At 33.4% G+C, this 11373-nt stretch overlaps 3 gene segments (V, D, J or C); all 3 read right to left on the bottom strand.

The window, feature by feature from the left end:
- Nucleotides 1-4989: 4989 nt before the first annotated feature.
- LOC148157989 (Ig heavy chain V region 5A-like) lies at nucleotides 4990-6420 on the bottom strand. The segment is given in 2 exon segments: nucleotides 4990-6255; nucleotides 6347-6420. Coding segments are annotated over 2 exon segments (348 nt in total).
- A 1098-nt stretch (nucleotides 6421-7518) lies between these two features.
- On the bottom strand, nucleotides 7519-8019 carry LOC148157988 (Ig heavy chain V region 5A-like). The segment is given in 2 exon segments: nucleotides 7519-7833; nucleotides 7953-8019. Coding segments are annotated over 2 exon segments (345 nt in total).
- A 2347-nt stretch (nucleotides 8020-10366) lies between these two features.
- Nucleotides 10367-11014, bottom strand: LOC106905066 (immunoglobulin heavy variable 4-30-4-like). The segment is given in 2 exon segments: nucleotides 10367-10856; nucleotides 10955-11014. Coding segments are annotated over 2 exon segments (348 nt in total).
- Nucleotides 11015-11373: the final 359 nt, after the last annotated feature.

The raw sequence follows: 11373 nt of genomic DNA, 5'->3' as shown, positions 1-11373 counted from the left end.
ATTAATAAAGGAATATTTAGTTTTTGCCTATAGAGTTTTAGGACTTTTCGCTATAAGTAGTTTGCCTCTGAAAAAGATTACCTTTATAGTATTATTCACTGTGTAAAAGCAATTTACATTTTCATCTCTTTCGTTTTGAAAAACTGTTTTATGTTTTTTCTCTCTCTCTCTTTTGGAAGTACATTTTTTCTTTATGCATTTACAAATATGCACTTGACCTACATGTAATACATAACCTATATCTGAGTTAGTATGAGTTCTTGTTTTTAATTTAATAACCAACAAATACTGCAGTTATAACCTACAATAATGCTTCTAAATGTTTTCTTTTTAAACATGAGACGATCTGAGTGGTTTAAGGTTTCCTCAACTGGTCCAGAAATGACTTTCAAGCAAGTTCACAAAATGTTCTTTTCCTATAACATTAAGCTACATATACAGCAAATTAATTATATTTTTGTCATAATAAGTAATGAAGAAATTTTAATAAATATTCAAATAATATGATAAAATTTGTGTTATAAACATGTGTGTATTTATGCCAATGTTGTGGTCTTGGACAGATTTTTTTATCCATTTCCAGTGAGATTTGACGAAACAGAAGATTTCAATGAGTGGTCTGCTTTATGACATGTTTATTACGACAATTGTGTTGTGCATGCAGTATTTTCTTGTTGTTCTGCCATTGACTGTCATTCAAAAACAATTTGACAGAAAACTGTAAGAAAATGTAAAAAAAAAAAACTAACTATTCTATCAGTGAAAATACTTTCTTGTGTCTATTTTATCTTGAATCTTAATTTATCCTGGTCAATAAATACCAATAAAAAAAACCTGAAAGGAAAATAATACATTTTAAAACAGTTTCAAAATTCTTTCTTCAGTGAGGAGTTTGTATGTGTTGGATGTGACAAAGATAAGCGGTTCTCAGGCTCCACTTGTTAAAACTTTTTCAGCTCTGAGGAGTTTTTGTTCAGTTTTTCTGCTTTCTGTGTCACTGTGTCTCTTCGAGCGCAGTAATAAACAGCAGAATCTGCAGCTGTCAGGCTGTTCATCTGCAGATACACCTGACTTCTGCTGTTGTCTCTGGAGATGGTGAACCGGCCTCTTACTGAGTCAGAGTAGTACATGCCGCTGCTGTCATACCAGATAAAAGCGATCCATTCCAGACCTTTTCCAGTTGCCTGTCTGATCCAAACTATGGTAGGATCGCTACTAAACCCAGAATATGTGCAGGTCAGTCTGTGAGATTCTCCAGGCCTTTTAACCACTGATTCAGACTGAGTCAGTGTTTGACCATCAGTTCCTGCAGAAAAACAGATAATTATTGTGTTGCCACAATTTCTTTTCATCAATCATGATTTTGGTTTAAAAAAATAATTCTTACCACACCAGATTGCAGACAATATACTAAAGGCAAGAACAACCTCAAATCTAATCATTGTAGAAGCCATTTGTCTCTGTTCCTACTGTGTTCACCACTAATTCACTGCTGCTCTTAAACTAACACTTATGTAAAAGTGCAGCATTCAGTATTTCCATTGACTCCTCCTCCTGGAATAGAAACACAAATCATCTGATCTATGAAGACAAATTTTTGTGATCATTTAAAATTATTTCCAAACACTTGGATATTTAGAACAATTTTCAAATTATTTGGCATCAGCTTGATTCCACTTTTCATATGAAGCTTTTAAGCAGGTTTTGCTTATTTTCTACACCAACTGTCGTTATTTTAAAAACAGATTAATCAATTAAATTGGGACAGAAACTGACATAAATGTTTTATAGCTGCATTTACAGAGATTTTTTTTGGAAACAATAATTTTTCAGTTGAACCACATGCTGATGGAAATCCTACAACAACAGGAAATCATGAACCATAACATGATCTGTTTATTTAACAGCATATCACTCATCTACTGCCACCTACTGTTCTGTGTAGCACTTTTTTACAAACTCTCTGTTCAATACAAAAACATATTTATATATTTTTTTGGTTTTTTACATATTAACAAGGTGAGTTATAATTAGAAATTAAGCCAAGCATAGGTACATGAAAATAATATGGTTAACAATAAAACATCCAGTGTACTTTTCCTTCATGTTTATTTAAATTCATTAATTTCAAGGAGCTTAATTTTACTAAGCCTTTAAGATCGAAGTCAGTTCTTCATATTCTTTTTCACGTGTTGATTCAGACAATCAGAAGACAACTAGTTAGTATTAAAATGTATTATTATTTCAAGAGCTTTTAAAACTCAACACTATCTTTCTTTGTAGAAGTGACGTTTCAGTTAAGAGACAGAAGGGAATTTATAGTGTTAGGACTTTATTAGTGGTATGTAATGTGTGTTTTTGTATTGAATCATCCGTTAATATTGTTTCAAAGCAGTTTAATGACACATTCATTCATGAGATTCATAGAAAAGTTTATTAAACTTCCATTTAATCCTTGAAAGCAAACATAAACTATCTCAAACCTCTGAATGAATTTCAAATCATGGTAGACTGTGAATTCAGTTCAAGTATAGCTCTGTTTTAGTAAAGCAAAATACACAAAATGAAAAGAAAACACAGAAAAGTCCCCCTCTGATGGTTTGAAATAACTTGTTCAGGAGTTTTTGTACAGCTCTGCTGCTGGTTTGTATCACTGTGAGGCTCTGGCACAGTAATACACAGCAGAGTCTCCAGGCTGCATGTTCTGTCCATTCAGAGTCACTGTTTTACTGGAATCCTGTAAAGTAATGCTGAACTTGTTTTTCATCATATTATTGTAATCTGTGGTGTATCCGGTCCGTGCAGCACCGATCCACTCCAGTGTTTTCCCAGCAGCCTGTCGGATCCAAAATGTAGGATAGCTGCCCAGAGAATAGGAGACCTGACAGCTGATGGTCAGACTTTGACCTGGCTGCACAGTCTGAGCAGCTGGTTGTGTCAGCTGTTCACACTTTACACCTGCAGGAATAAAAACATTGCATATAATTTTGAAAAGAAGACGGTATTCATTAGGTGTGTTTTCATTATTTCTCCCTCTGCGATACTCACAGGATGCAGCCGCCAGCAGCAGAAAAGCCACAAAAAACATTTTGAGGTTGAAGATGATATGATGGGAGTTTTTCTTTGTCTCCTTCAGCTGCTGTTGAACCGTTTATAGTTGATGCCTTTGGGTTTACTTTGCAAAGAGGGAGGACCAAAAATAAACTACCCAATCAGAAGTTCAAACACTGAAAGCAGAACATTAATTACTGATTCAGGTTCGTAATTGCCAGATAATAATAATGTTCTTATTGTTGTTTGAATTCATATTATTATATTGAAGTAAAAATTCTGTTTATTATTTCATTAGATAGTGAGATAATTAGTCTGTTGATCTGCAGCCTGAACTCTGTGCTCTCAGACTGGATCTTAAAAATACTGACTTATAAAAAAAAAAACCTGGAGAGGTCAGGGGGTTGCATTTTAGTGACCTCAGATGTTTGTCTTGACAAAGGCAGATTTATCATCTGTATTCATGCATGGTGACGTTGTTCACTGGATCAGATTGCCAAAAAAAAATAAAAAAATGAATAAACTACCTAAATAGGTAGGTGTCAGGAAAATATAAAAATTCCTTCAAATATATTTTGACAGATATAATGAGATATAATGACATGTTGATTTATTCCTTAAGCCAAACTGAATGTTTCTAATACACTAAGTACATTTTTGATCATGGTAAATATATTTAATTATTTTTAATGCAATGTCACATTGACAGAGTTTCCTTTTAAAAACAGCTTTGAATCAGATTCAACTTTATTTGATGACTATGTGCAGACAAAATATAGTGTTTTAATAAAAAATAAAAAATATAAAAACTGGTCTTAGAGCTCCCCCTCTGGTGGTTTGATAAAACCTGTTCACATTAGGAGTTTTTGTAGAGCCATGCAGCTTGTTTGTATCACTGTGTCTAGTCTGGCACAGTAATACACAGCAGAGTCTTCAGGCTGCACATTCTGTCCATTTAGAGTCACTGTTTTACTGGAAGACTGAGCATCTATACTGAATTTGTTTTTCAGTGAATCTTTGTAGAATGAAGCTCCAGTTCCATGTTTCATCCCGATCCACTCCAGTCCTTTCCCAGCAGGCTGTCTGATCCAAGCTGTGTAGTAGCTGCCAGTAGAATAAGAGACCTGACAGCTGATGGTCAGACGTTGACCTGGCTGCAGAGTCACAGAGGCTGGCTGGGTCAGCTGCTCACACTTCACACCTGTGGAGAAAAATATTGAATTCAGAATTAGTGCAAAAACATTTAATAATTTAGATTTATTAAAACATTGAACAGTCAGTTTAATGTGATCAAGCTGTAAATGTTTCAGTGAAACTCACAGGAAGCAGCAGCCAGCAGCAGCAGCAGCAGAGCTACAGAGAACATGTTGGTGCTGAAAGTGATGGGAGTTTCTCTTCTTCTGCTGCTGACAGAATCAGATCAAGTTTATAAACCAGAACAGTTCATTTGCATAATGATGAACAGCCACTTAGTGCTTTTTCTTTATTTTCTTCTTTCACCCGTCATTGAGGGTCAGTATGCTTGAATTTGCAATGCTGACATTAAATTATTGAGGAAAATAACAAAGATGAATTTTTATCTTTATCTTAAAAGAAATACACATTCAGATTTTTTTTTTTTACAGAAACGGGTAACAAATCGGATAACAAAACGGGTAACAGAAACAAATCGATATATAAATGCAGTAATCAAGGGATTGATATTAAATGATCAATTGATCAAATTAGTATTTTGCAATATGAAACAGTGCAAATTGGTATAAATAAATAAATAAATAAATAAATACAATCTATCTGAATGGAATGATATATTAATTAGGTTAATAATTCAGTTAAAAAAATTTTATATAAAAACAATGACTCAATGATACCTTAGCAGAAAGATTAGTAAGCTGATGCTTAAAAATATGTTTAGATGTCTAAATATATTTACTATGTCTAAAAGTATGTTTCTTTATTTGTTATTTGATCTGTCATATGAAGTTTTACTTAAAGCATTAATTACTGATTCAGGCTTGTAATTGCCAGAAATAATTTTGGTAGTGTTGTTTGAATATATATTATATTTGACGTAAAAATCTGTTCATCGTTTCATTAAACAGAGATAATTACTCTGTTGATCTGCAACCTGAACTGTGTGCTCTCAGACTGAGTCTTAGAAATACAAATATTTAACAAACGTATACAAAATAAATAAGTAAATCCTGTAAGTCAAACATTTGAGGGATAAAGAGACCAGATGAGAACAGCTGAAACCATTTAGTTTGTCTCTCATCTTAAGGACAATTTTAAAAGAAATGCTTAAAAACTTAAATGCAGCTTATTTTAAGTGTTAAGTGGAGGGGTTGCATTATAGTGCAGACCTCAGCTGTTTGTCTTGATGAATGCAGATTTATCATGACATCTGCATTCATCATTCATGGTGGTGTTTTTATTTACTGGATTTACTGGATGAATCAAAAAGACATAATTAGGTGACAGGGAAATGTAAATATTCCTCCAAAACTTCTTAAATATGTTAACAGATATAATGACATGTTCATTTATTCCTTAAACCAAACTGAATGTTTCTGATACACTTGATAATAGTAAATATATAAAATAATTTTAATGCAATGTCACATTGACAGAATCTCCTTTTAAAAACAACTTTGAATCAGATTCAGCTTTATTTGCTGACTATGTGAAGACAAACAATGAATTTGACTTTAGTTCAGTTAAATACAAATACAGGAAAAGCAAAAATTAAAAGTGTCAATATTATATAGTGTTTTAATTTTTAAAAAAAAAAGAAAGAAAGAAAAAACATAAAAATAGTCTTAGAGCTCCCCCTCTGGTGATTTGACACAACTTGTTCACATTAGTAGTTTTTGTAGAGCCATGCAGGTAGTTTGTGTCACTGTGGGTCTCTGGCACAGTAATACACAGCAGAGTCTTCAGGCTGCACATTTTGCCCATTTAGAGTCACTGTTTTACTAGAAGACTGAGCATCAATACTGAATTTGTTCTTCAGAGATTCTTTGTAGTGTGAAGCTCCAGTTCCATGTTTCATCCCAATCCACTCCAGTCCTTTCCCAGCAGGCTGTCTGATCCAAGCCGTCCAGTAGCTACCAGTAGAATAAGAGACCTGACAGCTGATGGTCAGACGTTGACCTGGCTGCAGAGTCACAGAGGCTGGCTGGGTCAGCTGCTCACACTTCACACCTGCAGGAATAGAAACATTGCATGAAATGTTGAAAAAGAAGATAGCTTTCATTAGGTGTGTTTTCATTATTTCTCCCTCTGCGATACTCACAGGATGCAGCCGCCAGCAGCAGAAAAGCCACAGAAAACATTTTGAGGTTGAAGATGATATGATGGGAGTTTTTCTTTGTCTCTTTCAGCTGCTGTTGAACCGTTTATAGTTGACGCCTTTTATAGGTTTACTTTGCAAAGAGGGAGGACCAAAAATAAACTACCCAATCAGAAATGCAGCATCATCTTATGCTGTTGGCATTTATTACCATAAATACATCTCAATAACTCTAAAAGTTAGATAAGATGTGCAACCACTAAAAGCAGAACATTAATTACTGATGCAGGTTTGTAATTGCCAGATAATTCTTATTGTTGTTTGAATTCATATTATTATTTTGAAGTAAATAATCTGTTTATTATTTCATTAGATAGTGAGAGAATTAGTCTGTTGATCTATAGCCTGAACTCTGTGCTCTCAGACTGGATCTTAAAAATACTGACTTATAAAAAAAAAACCTGGAGAGGTCAGGGGAATGCATTTTAATGACCTCCAATGTTTGTCGTGATAAATGCAGATTTGTCATCTGCATTTATTCATGGTGATGTTGTTATTTACAGGATCAAATTGCCAAAAAATAAAAAATAAAAATAATTAGTTAGGTGTCAGGAAATTGTAAATATTCTTCCAAAATTTCTTGAATATATTGACAGATATAATGACATGTTGATTTAGTCCTTAAACCAAACTGAATGTTTCTAATACACTAAGTACATTTTTGATCATGGTAAATATATTTAATTATTTTTAATGCAATGTCACATTGATAGAATTTCCTTTTAAAAACAACTTTGAATCAGATTCAGCTTTATTTGATGACTATGTGAAGACAAACAATGAATTCGACTTCACTTCAGTTAAAAACAAAAACAGGGGAAACAAAAACTGAAAGTGTCAATATTATATAGTGTTTTAATTTAAAAAAATATAATAATAATAATAGTAATAATGGTAATAATAATAATAATAATAATAATAATAATAGTAATAATGGTAATAATAATAATAATAATAATAATAATAATAATAATAATAATAATAATAATAATAATAATAATAATAATAATAATAATAATAATAATAATAATAATAATAATGGTCTTAGAGCTCCCCCTCTGGTGATTTGACACAACTTGTTCACATTAGAGGTTTTTGTAGAGCCATGCAGCTTGTTTGTGTCACTGTGTCTCATCTGGCACAGTAATACACAGCAGAGTCTTCAGGCTGCACATTTTGCCCATTTAGAGTCACTGTTTTACTGGAAGACTGAGCATCTATACTGAATTTGTTCTTCAGTGAATCTTTGTAGTATGAATATCCATCACCATGTTTCATCCCGATCCACTCTAGTCCTTTCCCAGCAGGCTGTCTGATCCAAGCTGTGTAGTAGCTGCCAGTAGAATAAGAGACCTGACAGCTGATGGTCAGACGTTGACCTGGCTGCAGAGTCACAGAGGCTGGCTGGGTCAGCTGCTCACACTTCACACCTGCAGAGAAAAATATTGAATTCAGAATTAGTGCAAAAACTTTTGATAATTTAGATTTATTAAAACATTGAACAGTCAGTTTAATGTGATCAAGCTGTAAATGTTTCAGTGAAACTCACAGGATGCAGCAGCCAGCAGCAGCAGCAGCAGAGCTACAGAGAACATGGTGGTGCTGAAAGTGATGGGAGTTTCTTTTCTTCTGCTGCTGACAGAATCAGATCAAGTTTATAAACCAGAACAGTTCATTTGCATAATGATAAGCAGCCACTAAGTGCTTTTTCTTCTTTCTATTATTTCACCCAGGATTGAGGGACAGTAAGCTTGAATTTGCAATGCTGACATTAAATTATTTTCACTATTGTACAAGAAACATAGACAATAACCTTTTACTTTTGTTAACTCTTTGTCGACACTAATGACGCTGCTCCTGTTATTCCATAAGTTTTGAAGAAAATTACAAAGATGAATTTATATCTCTATCTTAAAAAACACACACATTCAGATTCTTTTTTTACAGAAATTATAACAAATTCATATACAAATGCAGTGAGATTGAGATTTATTTCTTAATCTACAGCATGCTATTGTGAACAGATTATCTGCTTTTTATTAAATGTCAAATGTTCCCAGGTTGAACCAGAGAGGAATCCAACTTGAAGATTGTTCTGAAGAAAAGAAAAATAAATGTATATATATATATATATATATATATATATATATATATATATATATATATATATATATATATATATATATATATATATATATATATATATATATATATATATATATATATATATATATATATATATATATATATATATATATATATAAAATTGAACTCATGTTTCGTATTATAAATGCTGCACAAGCATTAATTTAAACATACAAAAAGAAGTGGAAATGTCCTTTTTAATTTCACTGATTAAGATGTTTATTTTTGTTTTGTTTTGTTTTTTTGTTTTTTTACTACAATCCCATTTTTGAGAGAACAAGGTTTATGTCATCATCACAAAAGATGAAGTCAAAACTTTAAATGAACATTTTCAACTACTGCTTGGTTTGTTGCTGAAATAAATGTAGGACTAAATCTTTCCACAGTGGATCCATTGTAGGAACATAAACCATAAAGCAGCAAATATTATAATATGTACAAAGATTCTGGGAAAAAACAATTTTAGTGAATTTCTTTTGAGATCATAAAACTTCTAATGTTGCTGATAGTTCTCAGTTAAAAATCAGTTAAAATAACAGGTATTTATACTATTTATCTTAATAACACATTGACTTTTAATGTTAGAATGTAGTAAAATTAATCTTTCAAGTAGTTTATTTTTTTATCTCAGAAGTTTGGGAAAGGACAACAGCCAAAAACAAAGAAATTCTTTGCTGATACAGACCTAATAATTCAATGGTCTTATGGTTCCCCTGTTGGCAATTTTGTGAGATGCAACTAAAGAGTTTTTGTTCAGTGTTTCTGCTTCCTGTGTCACTGTGTCTCTCGAGCGCAGTAATAAACAGCAGAATCTCCAGCGGTCAGGCTGTTCATCTGCAGATACACCTGATATCTGCTGTTGTCTCTGGAGATGGTGAACCGGTTGTTCACTGACTGAGAGTAGTAGATGCTTTTACTATCCCAGCTAATAGTAGCGACCCATTCCAGTCCATTTCCAGCTGCCTGTCTGACCCAAGCGTTCCAGTAATGCTGATCAAACCCAGAATATGTGCAGGTCAGTCTGTGAGATTCTCCAGGCTTTTTAACCACTGATTCAGACTCAGTCAGTGTTTGACCATCACTACCTGCAGACAGATTCATAATTAACCACTACAACATAATACACTGTTATTATGTTAAAATCTCAAAGAAGCTTTAAGCAATCCTTTGTTCTTACCTGTCCAGAATGAGAAAAGCAGAATGAGAAAAGCAATCATAAGTTCAAGCCTGATCATTTTTGTGATTGTTTATGTCTGCTCAGTCTACTGAGTGTTTATCCCTGGATTACTGCAGTTCTTAAACTCTCTAACATGACATGCAAATATGGATGCAATCACTTTGCAGAAACTCCTCCCCCTGAAAGTATAAACAAAACTCATCTCAGTTTAAAGTCTGAAAAACAGTTTTTAAAACATGTGAAAAAACAAAATGCTCATAAAATATTATTTATGTATCACTAAATCACCAAACTGTCTCTCAGCTTTACCCTCAGATCTCCATCAGAGGATGTAGTGGAGAGCTGGCAGCAGAACTACACCGCAGAAATCAGGTGTACAGAGGTGTTTTATCAGTTTATCAAATTGATAAACTTATTAATAGTGAAATAGTAAAACAATAATTAAACAATTTTTCATGACTATTTATCTGAAATAAAAGAATTATTTTCTGTCTTCCTTTAGTCAAAAAGATATTCTTTACACCAGATGATAAAATTTACCTTTTTATTTATTTATTTTTTATTATTGTGGTATCAAATACCATTCCATATGATGTGTATTTATCTGGCCTTTTGAAAAACAACACAAGTTTGACAAAAGTGCTGCACACCAATTAAGGAATACAGAAAAAAATAAACAAAAATAATCAACTATATGTATAGCCATACTACAGTATGAAATTATAAGTAAGACAAGAACTGGTCTTGGATCGCCTCCTCTGGTGACTATATGGAACAGCTGTTCAGGCTTTTGGGGTTTTTTGTACAGCTCTGCAGTTGGTTTGTGTCACTGTGAGTCTCTGGCACAGTAATACACAGCAGAGTCTCCAGGCTGCATATTCTGCCCATTCAGAGTCACTGTTTTACTGGAAGTGTCTAAGTCGATACTGAACTTGTTCTTCAGTGAATCTTTATAGTATGAAGCTCCAGTATATTTCATCCCAATCCACTCCAGTCCTTTCCCAGCAGGCTGTCTGATCCAAGCTGTGTAGTAGCCGCCCAGAGAATAAGAGACCTGACAGCTGATGGTCAGACGCTGACCTGGCTGCAGAGTCACAGAGGCTGGTTGGGTCAGCTGTTCACACTTCACACCTGTAGAGGAAAGTAGTAAATTAAAATTACAATACAAATGGTAATCAGTCGGTTTAGATTGATCCTGGTGTAATTATTTCTGTCTCAGTGAGACTCACAGGATCCAGCAGCCAGCAGCAGCAGCAGAGCTACAGACAACATGTTGGTGCTGAAAGTGATGGGAGTTTCTCTTCTTCTGCAGCTGAAAGCATGAGATCTTTAAAAGTCCAGGGTTAATTTGCATAATCCAGCAAACTACCAGTCTGTTAGTTGCGACTGAACATTGCTGAAATTGTATGTGTTCATTCAAGCAGCATTTGGAAAAACCTGGATATCATGTAGTTATAGAATAAATTATTTTTAAAATATTCTTCTTTGAAGAATATTAACTTGTCCCAATGACTTTTGGTCTAAATTTACATATAGTTTTTCAAAGGAAAAAAGACACCTTACATTTTCTTAAACTTATTGGAAATATAATTCAGCCACAAAAATCAATATGAGTCTTCAAAACAAAATAGCTTTGCTTTACAGTGCT

This window comes from Poecilia mexicana, unplaced genomic scaffold, assembly GCF_051168715.1.
Source record: "Poecilia mexicana isolate PSO_F unplaced genomic scaffold, ASM5116871v1 scaffold_8, whole genome shotgun sequence".
In the NCBI taxonomy this organism is placed as follows: domain Eukaryota; kingdom Metazoa; phylum Chordata; class Actinopteri; order Cyprinodontiformes; family Poeciliidae; genus Poecilia; species Poecilia mexicana.
This window is presented reverse-complemented; position numbering and strand designations above follow the sequence as displayed.